Below are 17417 nucleotides of genomic sequence, written 5' to 3' on the forward strand. Positions count from 1 at the left end.
CCAATGTTTGTAGAAGCAGTCTGCATGCCTAGGGGCTTGATTTTATACATCTGTGGCCATGGAGGGGATTGGAACACCTGAATCACATGATATGGAGGCCGGTCCCATATTGTTATGTTACAGCCTTATTCTAAAATGGATTAAATTTATTTTTTCCCTCAACATTCTACAAACAATACCCCATAATGACAACGTGAAAGAAGTTTGTTTTGAAATCTTTGCAATTTATTAAAAATAAACAACGATAAAAATCCCATGTACATAAGAATTGCCAGCCTTTGCCATGACACTCAAAATTGAGCTCTGGTGCATCCTGTTCCCACTGATCATCCTTGAGATGTTTCCACAACTTGATTGGAGTCCACCTGTGGGAAATTCAGTTGATTGGACATGATTAGGAAAGGCATAAACCTGTCTATAGAAGGTCCCACAGGTAACAGTGCATGTCAGAGCACAAACCAAGCCATGAAGTCCAAGGAATTGTCCATAGACTTCCGAGACAGGATTGTATTAAGGCACAGATCTAGGGAAGGGTACAGAAAAATTTCTGCAGCATGGAAGGTCCCAATGAGCACAGTGGCCTCCATCATCCATAAATAGAAGAAGTTTGGAACCACCAGGAATCTTCCTAGAGTGGGCCGCCCGGCAAAAATGAGCAATTGAGGGAGAAGGACCTTAGCCAGGGAGGTAACCAAGCACCCGATGGTCATTCTGAAAGAACTCCAGCATTTCTCTGTGGAGAGAGGAAAACCTTCCAGAAGAACAACCATCTCTGCAGCACACCACCAATCAGGCCTGTATGGTAGAGTGGCCAGATGGAAGTCACTCCTCAGGAAAAGGCAAATGGCAGCCCGCCTGGAGTTTGCCAAAAGGCACCTGAGGGACTCTCAGACCATATGAAACAAAACTCTCTGGTCTAATGAAACAACCCACATGGAAGAAAAATATATTTGAAATATATGTAAAAAATATTTTCCCCAAATATATTGCAATATATTTGAAATGCTACAATTTTGGCCATATTCAATATATTTCAATAAATATATAATATATTATATTATATACTTTTTTATGACCTCTGGAACGGATTAATTGGTTTTCAATCCATTTACGAATTAATTTTTAATCATGTCCCTGTACAGTATTAATGCTTTTAAAATGCACTTTATAAAGAGTTTTGAACAGATAAAAGACTTTTTTTTTTTATGACCTCCGGAACGGATTAATTGGTTTTCAATGCATTCCTATGTGAAACTGCGTTTCAGTTTACAAATTTTTTGCAATACGAAACGTCCCGGAGAGTGCATTAAATTCATAAACTGAGGTACGCCTGTATATATATGTATGTGTATATATATGTATTATATATATATAATATTTGATGATATTACTCCGGTTTCCTCCCACACTTCAAAGACATGCTGGTAGGTTAATTGGCTCCTGTCTGAATTGGCCCTAGTATGTGAATGTATGAATGTGAGTTAGGGACCTTAGCTTGTACGCCCCTTGAGGGTTAGGGACTGATGTGAATGTACAATATATATGTAAAGCGCTGCGTACATTGACGCCACTATATAAGTACCTGAAATAAATAAATACATTTTATTATTATTAATAATAATAATAATAATAATAATAATAATATATTATTAAAGATAATAATAGTAAGAATAACCTAAAATTATTTTCTAAGATTATTATGATACCACTAATGTTTTTGCAATTATTATAGTATAGAAATTACAATAATAATAAAGATAATAACAATACCATAATAATGGAAAAAACATTAGTGGTATCATAATAATCTTAGAAAATAATTTTAGGTTATTCTTACTATTAATGTTATTATTATTATTATTATCACCTCCTTCTAACATCACAGCACCAGAAACACTTTTTTTTTACTTTTTTCTGGCCTCTGGAACGGATTGATTGGTTTTCAATGCATTTACAAATTTTTTTTTTAATCATGTCCCTGCACAGTATTTATGCCTCTAAAGTGCACTTTATAAAGTAAAAACAAATGACAACAGTGAGCGCTAACTGTGGTAGCAGCAAATGCACAAAAAAAGGAACTACAAATCCTCTCTAGAAAATCACATAAACACAGCAGTAGTGCAGCGCATAAAATAGGAAATAAATAAGTAAATAAATGTGGCAAAGATAGATTATTGATAGGTTATATCGTGTGAACCAAATATAAGTCCTAGTAAATAGGTGGATAAAAGATAAAAAAGTCACTACAAATGATGAGATTCCAATACGTGATTAGATCTGGGAGTGGAAAATCAGCCAGGAAGTGAACAAACATCCGGTGTTGTGCGAAAGATTAGCGGGATTGCAAACTCGCCAGAAGCGCTATTTTAATGCGCATTAAATGATGTAATCCGGCTTGGGGGACTCCCATCAAATGGAACCTGGTCTGGTCTAGAAATTGTCCACCTCTGATAGTGAATCCGAGGTCCCTCTCATAGAAGGCATCAACCCTTCTGACGATATATTTGTATATGAAACGCGTTAAGGAGGAGCCCCACCACCCAGAGACACCAAGCCGCCGGATCACGGAGGTCCGGCGCCCATTACAACCATTGTACTGGTCAGTAACATTGCCAGCACGGGCTTTTTGCATTCGATTTACTGTAGTACTGCATCTGTATGTGACCATCTTCATCACATGTATGTGCTTACTTTTATGCATTCACCTTTTAAATTCTTAATAAAATCATTTATCATACTACACTATGAGACCCCCCTTGTTTCTGGCTCTACTATGAGCACTTAACCCCCAGGATCCAGGTTTCATCCAGCTTGGAGGATGGAATATATTTCATGACCAGACCTATCTTAAGATCCTAGAGAGGGACCTCGGATTCACTATCAGAGGTGGACAATTTCTAGACCAGACCAGGTTCCATTTGATGGGAGTCCCCCAAACCAGATTACATCATTTAATGCGCATTAAAATAGCGCTTCAGGTGAGTTTGCAATCCCGCTTTGATTGGTTTCCAATGCATTACTATGGGAAACCGCGTTTCGGTTTACGAATGTTTCGCAATACGAAACGTCCCGGAGAACGCCCTCAAGAGTTGGTTGTGGCCAGCTCAGTGGATTGCTGTAGGAAAGTCCTGGATTCTTACTTGGATACACAGAATATAACTGGATATAACATTTATCGGTAAAGTTGATCCAGGGAATATCCGATTGCCTCTCGGGGGATAAGGAAGGATTTTTTTTTCCCTGCATGAACAAATTGGGTTTTTTGCCTTCCTCTGGATCAACTGTGGGTGTAGGATTATAACTTTTTTCTTTCTATGGTTGAACTGGATGGACTTTTGTCTTTTTTTCAGCCAGACTAACTATGTAACACATTAAATTAGTAAAACCGAGGTATGCCTGTGTAGATAGATAGATAGATAGATATAAAATATCATATTTGATATTATTATTATTAATAATATATTATTAACAATATTAATAATAACATTAATAGTAAGAATAACCTATAATTATTTTCTAAGAATATTATCATACCACTAATGATTTTGCCATTATTATAGTATAGAAATTACAATAATAATAATTTAATATTAATTAAAGATAATAATAATACAATATTACTGGCAAAACTGTATAGGTATCATAATAATCCTATAAATTATTATTATCATCACCTCTTTGTACCATCACAGCACTACAAACACTTGCTCCGCAGTCCCCCAGCTGCTTGCTGGTTGGCATTGAGATGAAAATATTATTATAATTACTATACTTTTTTTAAAACTATTATTACAATTAACTTTTAAATATAATCTTTTCTGCACTTATTTTCTAGGATTCTTATGATACTAATACCGTTTTTGTTATTATTATAAAATTATTATCATATTAACCATACTAATATCAATAATATAATACAATCAATATAATATAATCAATCATAATAATACAACAATAATAAACATAATAATAACAATACTAATATTAATAATGTTAATAATAAACATAATAATAAACACAATAATAACATTAAAAATAATAATAATATAAAAATATTAAATAATAATAACGCTAACAATAGTATTGATAACCTTTCTATTAGCAATGAACTGTCACTGCACCGGAAGCACTTGCTCCATAGCCCTCCAACCGCGTTCTGGTTGCCATAGTGACGTTTTCCTCATTCTTTCCTTTTAGGAGATCCGCGGCCATTTCTCTTGGCACAGATTTTATATTATTTAGTTATTTTACTTTTGCATTGAGCTAGAAAGAATAATGGTCTCTTTCAGTAGGGAAGCGGTAATGTGTAAATTTGTACGTCTTTTGTGTCCTCAATTCAGGAGTGGCGGCGGCCATTTTGTTGTAGCCCGGGTAGAAGACAAGGAAGAGTTCCAGCAGTGTGAGAATTCTCCTGGTGGGGGTGTGAGTGTGGAGAATGTGTGCCCAGTGAGGAGGAGGTAATAATGTCTTCTTATTATGAGAGAAGGGGGTCCCAGCACTGTTTGTAGATTGGATGGGAGGTCATGTCACCTCCATGAATCATCTTGCTGGAACTCTTCTGTTACGCAGTACATTGGATGGGCTCCTCTAAAGACGTATTCTCTGGAAAGCTGAAACCGAAACCCTGGTTCTGTAGAAATGCGTAAACTGCCTGGCTTTCTTCTTTTTTTGGACCAAATATTGATTTTTCCATAGTTCTCCCTTCTTTCGTCCCAAAGTACAAATCCATATGGTTATTGGGTCCACCTACCTATCAAATGTGTTTATATAAGACTTACCTTTACAGCGGTGTCCACCGAGTTGGTGATTGTGTTGCCCATAGCAACCATTTTTTATTCTCTTCCTCAGAAATCGTGGATGAATTTGGCTATCGTGGACTATTTATTGTACAATAAGATTTATTTTTTATTAGCCAACCTCAACTCATGGTCGTAGTTTATGTTTTTGGACCATCCATTGTGTTTTCCTGGCAGGTTGCAGAAAGATATTGTCCAACCCTGATGTTGGACAACTCATGGCTCTATTTTATGCTATTGGGACCATTCATTAGATTCTCCTGGCAGGCTGCAGAAATTGTCCAACCTTTTTTGATGTTGGACAACTCCTGGCTCTATTTTATGCTATTGGAACCATTCATTAGGTTCTCCTGGCAGGTTGCAGAAGGAGATTTTTCAATCATTCTTGATGTTGGACAACTCATGGCTGTAATTCATGCTATCGAGAACATCCATTGAATTCTCCTGTCAGGTTTCAGGGTTGCAGAGGGAGATTGCCCAACCTTTGTTCATGATGGTCAATCAAGGCCGTATTTCATGCTATCAGGGCCATCCATTGGGTTCTCCTGGCAGGCTGCAGAAAGATATTGTTCAACCCTTCTTGATGTTGATCATCTCATGACTGTATTTTATGCTATTGGGGCCATTCATTAGGTTCTCCTGGCAGGTTGCAGAAGGAGATTGTCTGACCTTTCTTGATGTTGGACAACTCATGGCCATATATCATGCTATCAAGAACATCCATTGAATTCTCCTGGCAGGTTTCAGGGTTACAGAGGGAGATTGCCTGACTTTTGTTCATGATGGTCAATCAAGGCCGTATTTCATGCTATCAGGACCATCTATTGGGTTCTCCTGGCAGGTTGCAGAACAAGATTGTCCGAACTTCGTTGATGTTGGTAGGCAGTTAAAGGGCATCCAATGCATATCAACTACCATAATTGGTGAAGAGCAGACTTTTGGTGCTTTCATGTACTTGTGCTTTTCTTCTAATAAGTTTCTTTGTGCCTGTAGAGGAATCTGGACCCAAGGCAATGCACAGGGCTTTGATGTTTCTCCAAGTCTAAATTAAAGCCTAAATCCAAACTTGGGTAATGCCATTTCCTCCTTTAAGTGAAGAAGACAGAATCATGATGCCTTGGGCTCACAAGATGTGGGTGGAATAGCACTGGGCTTCATTCATTCCAAAGGAGATTGCTGGATCTGTGGGGGGGAGCACTGCCAGAGACTGGGGGAGCATAGCAGATGGAGCTGCTGGGAAGCTGCTGAATTTTACTTAAATACCTAAACTCAGATTTAGGCTTTCATTTGGAGAAACAATATAGCTCTGTACATGGCCTTGGCAATGGAACCAGGATCCACTCTAGGAGCAGAGAAAAAGAAGAAAAGCAAAAGTACGTGAAGGCACTGATTGCTGCTTGCACTTCACCAATTATGGTGGTTGATATGCTTTGGCTGCCCTTTAATTGTCTACCAATTGGGCTTTAGACCCCTACCACCTTGGCATTCATTGGCCTCCAATGTCAGAATCTTGGTTATTGGAGGTTCTGGTAATTTCCCGGCTGTAATGCTCATTCTGGCCTCTACTTTTTGAGCTGCTGTCCCATAACTAATACCCAGAGCTTGATTAGAAGTGTCAAAAGTCTTTATCTATGTATATGTTCCAGGCTGGTAAGATTTTAGCCAACTGTTTACTTTTATTTATAGGTCAGACTCTTCTATCAAAGAATTTTATTGCATTGTTGTCATGACGGAGCCACAGAGAAGGGACAAGAAATGGCAAAAGGTGACCGAGAGGATATTTAACCTAACCCTGAAGATCATCTATCTGCTGACTGGAGAGGTGAGGAGGTTTCTGGGAGATCACATGACATCACTCTTATCTCTATTAATAAAACACAGACCTGACCGGAGAGGTGAGGAGGATTCTGGTAGGTCACATGACATCACTCATCTCTATTAATAAAACACGGACCTGACCGGAGAGGTGAGGAGGATTCTGGGAGGTCACATGACATCACTCATCTTTATTAATAAAACACGGACCTGACCGGAGAGGTGAGGAGGATTCTGGGAGGTCATATGACCTCACTCTTATCTGTATTAATAATACAGACCTGACCAGAGAGGTGAGGAGGATTCTGGGAGGTCACATGACATCACTGTTATCTCTATTAATAAAACAGACCTGACCAGAGAGGTGAGGAGGATTCTGGGAGGTCACATGACATCATTGTGATCTCTATTAAAACACAGACCTGACCGGAGAGGTGAGGAGGATTCTGGGAGGTCACATGACATCATTCTGATCTCTATTAATAAAATACAGACCTGACCGGAGAGGTGAGGAGGATTCTGGGAGGTCACATGACATCACTCTTATCTCTATTAATAAAACACAGAGGTGACTGGAGAGGAGAGGAGGATTCTGGGAAAGCCACCCCCAGGAACATGGCTAGTTTTGGCACAGGGTTATCACCATGAAGAGATGTGCTTTACCCACCATTGCAACCTCTTCCAGCCATCATTTATATTTAAATTATAAATATTATTTAAAGCGGTATATATTTGAATAATTGCACAACTATTTAGGTAAGGTGTGTGATCAAGTGAAAGTCAAGCCTTAACAAGAGTACAGAAATTGCAAACCGCCTGCAGAATATTCTACCTGCTTCTGATCATATACTGTTGTGTTCAAAATAATAGCAGTCAGACATCACTAACCTGATCAATCACTGTTTTTGGTCAAAATGATATTTCTACATGTCAAATAATTTACTAGCAGGTGTAGTAGAGTAATAGAAATCCAACAGACCCAACAGTCATGACATGCATGCTGCTGATTCTGTGTAATTGAATCACTAATTGAAAGGGGCATGTTCAAAATAATAGCAGTGTGGAGTTCTATTAGTGAGGTCATTCATTCTTTGAAAAACAGGTGGCAATTACTGCCCTTATTTAAGGAAGGAAGGCAGCAAATGTTGTACATGCTGGTTACAGTGCATTTCTCTCTGAAATTCTGAGGAAAATGGGGCGTTCCAGACATTGTTCAGAAGAACAGCGTGCCTTGATTAAAAAGTTGATTGGAGAGGGGAAAACATATAGAGAAGTGCAGAAAATGATAGGCTGCTCAGCTAAAATGATCGCAAATGCTTTAAAATGGCAACCAAAACCTGAAAGTCGTGGAAGAAAGCGAAAAACTACCATTCAAATGGATAGAAGAATAGCCAAAATGGCAAGGACTCAGCCAACAATCAGCTCCAGGAAGATCAAAGAAGGTGTAAAGTTACCTGTGAGTACTGTTACAATTAGAAGATGCCTATGTGAAGCCAAGCTATCTGCAAGAAGCCCCCGCAAAGTCCCACTGTTGAAAAAAAGACGTGCTGAAGAGGTTACAATTTACCAAAGAGCACATTGACTGGCCTAAAGAGAAATGGTGCAACATTTTGTGGACTGATGAAAGTAAGATTGTTCTTTTTTGGGTCTAGTGGCCGGAGACAGTTTGTCAGACGACCCCCAAACACTGAATTCAAGGCACAGTACACTGTGAAGACAGTGAAGCATGGTTGTGCAAGCATCATGATATGGGGATGTTTCTCATACTACGGTGTTGGGCCTATTTATCGCATACCAAGGATCATGGATCAGTTTGAATACATCAGAATACTTGAAGAGGTCATGCTGCCTTATGCTGAAGAGGAAATGCCCTTGAAATGGGTGTTCCAACAAGACAACGACCCCAAACACACCAGTAAACGTGCCACATCTTGGTTCCAGACCAACAAGATTGACGTCTTCAAACATTTTTCAGTTTATATAGTGAATGTTTGAGTTTGTAAAGAAGAATACAAACACTGCTATTTTTTTGAACAGTCTAATATTCACTTTTCTTCAATTTTTTTAGAGGAACAACACAAATTTGATATATTTTTCTTCATGTTTTGATTTGGAATAGAATGTGTAGTGTTCCCAATGCATTTGCGTGTATGGAAATAAAAGCTATTAGAAGGATTTTGAGCTTTATTCACTTTTTTCAACACACTGCTATTGTTTTGAACACTGTATATTCATATGTTAATGCACAGGACTATACTGTAGTGAAGAAAACATCTGCTGATCACATCACATCCAAAAGCCATCCTCTTGTGTCTGGAAGATGTACTAGGAGCCGAAACCCCACAATGGAATCTCTACCACATTGTCCAATATCTGAGATGAGCAACAAGAAGATTCTAGAAGTCACCAGAGAGATCACTGAGCTGCTAACAGAAGAGGTAAGCTGGGAATTCTGGGATATATATAACAGACAAGGGATGTGTCTGGATCAGGGTTTCTCAACCAGGGATCCTCCAGAGATTGCCAGGGGCTCCTTGAGCAATCAGCAATTTTTGCCTCCCAGATAAGTTCCCACTGACACCACTGATCTTTTTTTTTTTTTGAACATTCTTTATTTAAACAGCTTTTTCACATTACAAACATACAAGAATACGGCAAGTAGCTGGATGCTGCCATAAAAGACAACGAACCAGGTTCAGTCCAGATACATAAAAAATCAAATTGCCATCCCAAAAAACAGAAATTTGGGTCGAAATTCAATACAAACAGACCCGACTGTTATCCATAAGCAAACACCAGCAGCATCCACAACAGAAAGAAAAGGGAAAGAAGGATGAAGGAAGGAAAAAAAAAGGGGGGGGGAAGGGAAGGGGGAATACAACACAGAAAGGAAGGAAAAATTAAGCCACAGCAAAGGGACAAAAAGAGAGAATGACGAAGGGAATTCAAGCCGTCGAGCGCAACAAGGAATCATATTCACTTGAACAGGTAAAGAGAGACCAGTGGATCCATTTCTGGTGAAACTGGGCCTCCTGACCCCAACCGCCGCCATAATATTTTCCATTGAGTGTATGTCCTCCACCCTAGATAACCACATAGAAATAGAGTGGGAAGCCTCATGCTTCCAGAGAGCTGGTATACAGGCCCGAGCAGTATTGAGGAAATGCACCAACAAAGAGCATTTGAAACATTTCTTAGAGAGATCTGAGTGGAGCAGCAGATAACCAGCAGGGTCATCCCCCAGATCAAACTCAGTCAGGCGTTTAATAAGGTCCCTAACCTGCGCCCAAAAGGCAGTCAGTTTCCTACAAGACCAAAAGATATGTAAGAGCGAGCCATCCTCTTCCTTACAGTGCCAGCATACCTTCGTGGCCTTAGGTAAGATCTTATGCAGGAGGAGCGGAACCCTATACCACCGTGTAAATAATTTGTACCCCAATTCCTGATATTTACTGGAGGAACGATGGGCAAAATACAAGATATGGTTCCTCTGCACAGGTGAAAATGTCCTGTGCAACTTCTCCCATTTTGAGAAGAAACGGCACAAATATGTCATCTAGTTGACTGAGCAGCTTGTAATCCAACGAGATGGCTTGTGAGGTGGGCTCAGGGGCAACGCAAAGATCCTCGAAAGTCCAATCCTTTATGAGTCAAGGAAGACAAGAAATTAACAGATTGCTGTAACCACCAACTGTCCAAAGGAGGAACAAACATCTGCCTATCTCCATCGGAAACTTCAGCCGGGGGCCCCGTCATAAAATCGCGAAGACGGAAATAACCGCCCACAACCATTGATCTTTTTAGCTATCTGTAAGGGGGTAATTCTTCCCAATGACCACAAGTGTAAGGAACATTCTTCCCACTGACCATCACACAGAAGTATCATGAGATGTAGATCTAGTTATTTTTAGCAGTGGTTCCCGGAGACCGGAAAGCAATTTCAAAGGTTCCTCAACTAGAGTTCCTCCAGAGGTTGCCTTGAGCAATGAACAATTTCTGCCTCTCAGATAAGTCCCCACCGACACCATTGATCTTTTTAGCTATCTGTAAGGGAGTGATTCTTCCCAATGACCACAAGTGAAAGGAACATTCTTCCCACTGACCATCACACAGAGGTATCCTGAGTTGTAGATCCAATCATTTTTAGCAGGGGTTCTGTCAGGGCTCCCGTGTATGACCAGAGGTGTGTGACTGACGCAGGGAAACGCAGACTTCAGATATGTTATAAACAATATAATTTATTAACACTAACAATACAAACATAAACGCAGTGCAATACTAAAACATAACACAGTGCAAACAAACCAACCAACCACCCACAGATAACAGTACATACAATGCAAGCGTCGTCAGGCAGGCCGGGTCAATATCAGTCGGGCAGGTAGGTACAGGGGGAGCAAGCGGAGAATGGTCGGGGTCACAGGCCAGGTTCAGCAGGTAGCGGGCAGCGTGGTACAGAGGGTCAGGCAGAGGAGAATGGTCAGACAAGCCAGGGATCAGAGCAGGGTCAGCAGAGAATCAGACAGGAACAGAGAGCAGGAACAGGATACAGGGCCCAAGAGAAACACAACACCAAGGCAGAGTCTGCAGGTCTGAATGTCCCTTAAATACACCAGTATAATTAGTTCCAGGTGTTTGACTGGCTGCAAGGTTGAGTCTCTTGATTGCTGGGAGCAACCGCTGGCCAGCCCTGGTACTGCAGCTCATAAGGCAGCTGAGTCCCACTATTGCTGGCCAGTCCATTCCTGACAGGTTCCCTAAGACCAGAAAGCTATTTCAAAGGTTCCTCAACTAGGGTTCCTCCAGAGGTTGACAGGTTGCCTTGAGCAATGAACAATTTCTGCCTCTCAGGTAAGTTCCCACCGACACCATTGATCTTTTTAGCTATCTGTAAGGGGGTAATTCTTCCCAATGACATGAGTGTAAGGAACATTCAAACCTCTGACTATCACACTAATGAATTGTAGATAATGTCATTTTTAGTAGGGGTTCCCTGAGACTGGAAAGTTATGTCAAGGGTTCCTCTACGTTGAAAAGGCTGAGAAAGGCTGGTCTGGATGGTGATGGTATCATTGTATGTGTCAGGTTCCTGTAAGGTGTCAGGATGTCACTGTCAATTTCTCCATTGAGGAGTGGGAGTATATAGAAGGACACAAGGATCTCTACAAGGATGTCATGATGGAGAACCGGCCGCCCCTCACATCACCGGGTAAGAGGAGACTTTCATTGACGATCCACCTAGATACACACACCCTCTGATAGAAAGACATAGAAACAAAATATTCAGTCAGTGTGTGTGTTTCCTACAGATGGATCAAACAATAGAAATACCCCAGAGAGTTGTCCAAGTCCTGTGTATTCTTGGGATTCCACACAGGAACATCTCAACTTCCCAGAGGACTATGAGGTAGGGGGGAGCTACCAAACAATGACCAGTCCACAAAATTAGATGATCACATGAACTAATTATTTTTTGCCGTTCTAATGAATAAATGGAACTTACAGTAAATATTCTTTGTGACAAATTTAGGTTGAGGACCTCATTATCACCAAAGTTGAAGATATAGATGAAGAAGAAACATACACAGAGGATGATGATCTCTGCAAGGAGAAGGAGATCCCTCCAGAGATCAGCACAGGTGAGGAATAAACACTAAATTCCAAAAAAGGTTCCAGATCCTCCTTGTTCAGTCACTACAATCTCTTCTTCTCCCCCCTCCTCTGACTGAAGACAGTTATGGGAAGACAGTATGTGCCCAGTGGTTGGAAGGGTCAGTCAATAGACAGTTTTTGTTGGACTTCTTCGAATCATAATGGCAAAATAAAGATTAATTTCACAATACTTTTTAAAAACCTGAATCCTATGATAGTGTTTTCTGTGCCGCTAATTTCCATACTGATGTGAGGAATCTTCAAAACGTTGTGTAGATTACCACACTTCTTCCTCAACGCATCACTGCTAAAGCCTGCCATACATGGTTCGAAATTCGGCCGGTTCAGTAGGGACTGGCTGAATTTCAATCCATGCATGGGCAGGGTGGTTAAGCAGAAGTTGAAACTACCACTTGACTTCTGTACAGCTGCCCTGTTGAATTTTTTGCTGCATGATCAGTGCCACTGGCCCACAGTGCCCACCCATAGTGCCAAAAGCACTGATCGGTGTATTCTAGTAGCAGGGAAGTCGCCCTACTGTCATACTACAAAGGCACAGTGGGAGGATTCTCCCCGTCCACCTCAAATGTGTGGATGGGGGAATCAAATGGTTGAATGAAAAAAAAGCAAATCATCTATGGTAGGGGTCTCCAAACTATGGCCCTCCAGGTGTTGAGGAACTGCTAGTCCCATGAGGCCTTGCAAGACTGACAGCCACAGCCAAGACTCCCAGAGATAGAAACATGATGGGACTTATAGTACTTCAACAGCTGGAGGGCCATAGTTTGGAGACCCCTGATCTATGGGCTGCCTTAGGCAATACCCAAAGCTTAGTTGTAGTTTGAGGGCTCTAGCCATTAGACCCCACATCTGCTTGCTTTGCTTTGCATAGAGAAAATGGTTCATCTGCTTGGGAGCTTAGAGGCCCTTGCATCGAACACAGAGTCCTGTACTTGATCACTATTAATGACAGGGCTCCATGGTGGGATATGCGTTCTGGAGTCAGTGGGTGCAATTCACATGAGGTCAGGCAGTTGTCAGAGCAGCAACTGTCAGACTTCAGGTGATCTCTCGTCTTTGACTCCCAGGCCTAGAGTCACCCTTTCATCTGTGTAATTCAGTAATAAAAAACAAGACAGTGGGTGGGGGGGGCCCGTACAGGAGGACTGATGGTACCCCCTTATCAACGGCCCTGCGTCCCAATGCTGGTGTCCAAAAAAAAACTATCTCAGCCGACCTCAAAACCTGCCATCCTGACCTCACCACCCCACCCCAAAAAAAAACTATCTCAGCTGACCTTGAAACCAGCCCCCCAGACTCCCCCACCCCAAAAAAAAAACTATCTCAGCCAACCTCGAAACCTGCCACCCCGACCTCACCGCCCCCGCCCCACCACCCCACCCCAAAAAAAACCTATCTCAGCAGACCTTGAAACCAGCCCCCCCCCCGACCTCACCACCCCCGCCCCACTACCCCAACCCCCCCAAAAAAAATTCTCAGCCAACCTCGAAACCGATTGACGGCTGGGCGGGACAGTCACCATTGTGACTGGGCATCATATGACATCCTGTTAAAACGAGCCGCTCACGCGGTCACGGGGCTGAGCAGCGGCGTGATCTGGACACAGCCGATGACATATCACTACACCAGCCCGTAGCCAGTGTCATGTGACCACTGTGACCAATCACAGCAGATTACGTCAGTTGTATACAATGGATGGCTTCCTGTCATGCCATCTATTGTATACAATTATGTTGTTAGCTGTGACTGGTCAAGGCAGTCACATGATACAGACAGGGCCAATCTCAGCCCATCTGTATCATGTGATCAGCTTTGCCCAATCACAGCTAATTACAACAAAAGACTGAATGAATCAGTTTCATTCAGCAACAATGATTGCAAATATCAATGAAATACATTGGTATTAGCAATCATAATGTGTTAAAAAAAAAAAAAAAAATCCTGATCAATTGCCCAGAGTAGTTCAATGTTACTATGGTAACATTGTATTGCTTTGGTCACAGTGTGCTGAAAAATAAAATTGTAAAAAAAAAAGAAAAAATGTAATAAAAAAAATAATAGAAACATTTGAAAAAAAAAATACAAATTCAATTATTATTATTATTTTCACCACCAAAGAAATGTAGCAGAATACATTTTGACCTAAATTTATGAAGAAATGCTATTTATATGCAAAATTTTATAACAGAAATGAAGAAAAGTGGTTTTTTTTTCAAAAGTTACAGGTGTTTTTTGTTTTATTTAGCAAAAAATAAAAAACTCAGTGGTGATTAAATACCAACAAAAGAAAGCTCTATTTGTGTGAAAATAATGACAAAAATGTCATATGGGTACAGTGTTGCATGACCGCGCAATTGTCATTCAAAGTGCAACAGCGCTGAAAGCTGAAAATTGGCCTGGGTAGGAAGGGGGTATAAGTGCCCGGTAGGCGAGGGGTTAAAATGGCAGTAGGTAGTTGGCTGAAAGGTCAATGTTCTCGAATCCTTCCTAAATGCCCTTCATTTCTTGTTTCCTTCAGATGGACAATACATGACATACAATGCAGAGAAATGTCCCAGTATCTCTCCGAATGCCATGATAGAAGATGAGGACATCTCATATGATTCTTTAGAAGAAAACCACATTGCCCCAAATCTCTTTCCAGTAATTCCTAATACAGATCTGTCATCGGATCTTTCTACATATAGCAGGAGTTATCCTGATCATGGCCATTCTGTCACCTATCAAGTGCCTAGCAGACCTGGGGAAATGTTCCTCTGTTCTGGCTGCGGTGAATGTTTTACAGGCAGAGAAGAACTCCTTTCTCACCAGAGAGGCCACACTGTCGAAAAGCCTTACTCATGTCCAGAGTGCGGGAAATGTTTTACACAAAACTTTTTTCTAAGGAGACATCAAAAAAGCCACACTGGCGATAAACCATTCTGGTGTTCTGTGTGCGGGAAATGTTTCATGCAGAAATCAGATCTTACGAGACATGAAAAACTTCACACGGGGGAAAAGCCGTTCTCCTGCGCCGAATGTGGCAGGCGGTTTACCCAGAGAGCCCATCTCATCTCCCATCAAAGGACTCACACAGAGGAGAAGCCCTATTCTTGTTCTGAGTGTGGGAAATGTTTCACGCAGCGATATCATCTCACGTCACACCAGAGAACTCACACAGGAGAGAAGCCGTATTCATGTCCCATATGCTGGAAACGATTTGGTTACAAATCCAATCTGGCTAATCATGAAAGGATCCATACAGGAGAGAAACCATATTCTTGTTCCACGTGCGGGAAATGTTTTTCTCAGAGGGGAGCCCTAATCACACATCAAAAAACCCACACATCATTGTAAATGGTAAGGGTACAGTGCTAAGTAAACCAGAATTTTGGGATATACCAGGTCTCTGTCTGATCAGTCCGCAGTCATCCAATTTTGTTAAAAAAAGAATGGGAAGTGTTGGATTGTTAGGAGTAAAAATTAAAGGGCCGGTACACCTGTGGTCACTATATGAAGCTAACGCACACAGGTGGGTGGAAACACCTAAAACACCCAGAGAGCCAGACATAGAGCCAACATTTATGGCAAAGATATCTCACATTTGAAGTATCTAAGACATACACTATATTGCCAAAAGTATTGGTCGGCCGGCCTTTCCACACACATGACCTTTAATGGCCTCCCAGGCTTATGCAGGCCATAGATGGGTCGAAAATCGGCCGATTTTTCGGCCGAAAATAAAATCAGCCGATTTTTGGATCGTTAGTGGGCTATTTGTTCGGCCGTTTTTTTAGTATTTTGGCAGATTTTTTTTATCGGTAAAGTTGGAAAAAAAATCGGCCGATTTTGCCGATCGGCCGATTTTCGCGCCAATGATGGGCAAATTGGCCAATTTTTTACCGATAAAAAATCTGCGCATGAGCAGTGACCTGCAAGAGGAAGACAAAAAGAAGAGGAGGAAGAGGAAGAAGAAGAAGAGGAAGAGGAAGAGGAAGAAGAAGAAGAGGAAGAAGAAGAAGAGGATGATGAAGAAGAGGATGATGAAGAAGAAGAAGAGGATGATGATGATGAAGAAGAAGAGGATGATGATGAAGAAGAAGAGGATGATGAAGAAGAAGAGGATGATGATGATGAAGAAGAAGAGGATGATGATGAAGAAGATGAGGATGATGAAGAAGATGATGATGATGAAGAAGAAGAGGATGAGGATGAAGAAGAAGAGGATGATGATGAAGAAGATGATGAAGAAGAAGAAGAGGATGAGGATGAAGAAGAAGAGGATGATGATGAAGAAGAAGAGGATGATGAAGAAGAAGAAGAAGAGGATGATGATGATGAAGAAGAGGATGATGATGATGAAGAAGAAGAGGATGATGAAGAAGAAGAAGAAGAGGATGGTGATGATGAAGAAGAAGATGATGAAGAAGAGGATGATGATGATGAAGAAGAAGAGGATGATGATGATGAAGAAGAAGAGGATGGTGATGATGATGATGAAGAAGAAGAGGATGATGATGATGATGAAGAGGAAGAAGAATGAAAAATAAGAGGAATTCCAGTACGGCAAAAAGTGTCCCTGCAGAGAGCTTCGCTATTTCTTCTGACAGTTCCTTGACATTTACAGCGGTTGCAACAATGTATCTATTTGTTTCCGAATAAAAACATCTGTATCCGAAATGGATACAAATAGATACATTGTTGCAACCGCTGTAAATGTCAAGGAACTGTCAGAAGAAATAGCAGAGCTCTCTGCAGGGACACTTTTTGCCGGCTGCAGACGGGATGAAAATCGGCCGATTTTTTTTTACCATTGCTGGTAACGTCAGCCGCTTGAACGACCGATTTTTCGTTTTTTAAAAGAAAAATCGGCCGTTTTTCTCCCCGTCTATGGCCTGCATTAGTCCGTATGGTTCAATATTGAGTTGGCCCCGCCCTTTGCAGCTATAACCGCTTCAACTCTTCTGGGAAGGCCGTCCACAAGGTTTAGGAGGGTGTCTATGGGAAGGTTGGACCATTCTTCCAGAAGCACATTTGTCAGGTCAGGCACTGATGTCTTTATGGACCTTGTTTTGTGCACTGGTGGGCAGTTATGTTGGAACAGGAAGGGGCCATCCCCAAACATTTCCCACAAAGTTGGGATCATGAAATTGT

The 17417-nt window shown here is 41.2% G+C and overlaps 1 protein-coding gene and 1 long non-coding RNA gene across 3 annotated transcripts; one reads left to right on the forward strand and one right to left on the reverse strand.

The window, feature by feature from the left end:
- Positions 1 to 203: 203 nt before the first annotated feature.
- LOC149466150 (uncharacterized) lies at positions 204 to 4269 on the reverse strand. Its single transcript, XR_016312155.1, has 2 exons — positions 4092 to 4269; positions 204 to 365 (listed from the first exon to the last, which is right to left on the reverse strand). It is a non-coding gene; the product is annotated as an uncharacterized LOC149466150 (long non-coding RNA).
- A 103-nt stretch (positions 4270 to 4372) lies between these two features.
- On the forward strand, positions 4373 to 15662 carry LOC149466151 (oocyte zinc finger protein XlCOF8.4-like). Of its 2 annotated transcripts, XM_089672841.1 has the most exons (7): positions 4373 to 4457; positions 6483 to 6618; positions 8861 to 9049; positions 11697 to 11820; positions 11921 to 12018; positions 12142 to 12250; positions 14803 to 15662. In XM_089672841.1, the coding sequence occupies exons 2-7, from the start codon at positions 6523 to 6525 to the stop codon at positions 15618 to 15620; spliced, it is 1434 nt and encodes a 477-aa protein (XP_089528967.1). In that variant the 5' UTR covers positions 4373 to 4457; positions 6483 to 6522; the 3' UTR covers positions 15621 to 15662. The 2 variants fall into 2 exon arrangements, with proteins under 2 accessions (XP_089528967.1, XP_089528968.1); XM_089672842.1 differs by lacking the exons at positions 11697 to 11820; positions 11921 to 12018.
- Positions 15663 to 17417: the final 1755 nt, after the last annotated feature.

The sequence above is a fragment of the Staurois parvus genome, unplaced genomic scaffold (assembly GCF_062004578.1).
Source record: "Staurois parvus isolate SC_StPar_1 unplaced genomic scaffold, SC_StPar_1.0 ptg000132l, whole genome shotgun sequence".
In the NCBI taxonomy this organism is placed as follows: Eukaryota; Metazoa; Chordata; class Amphibia; order Anura; family Ranidae; genus Staurois; species Staurois parvus.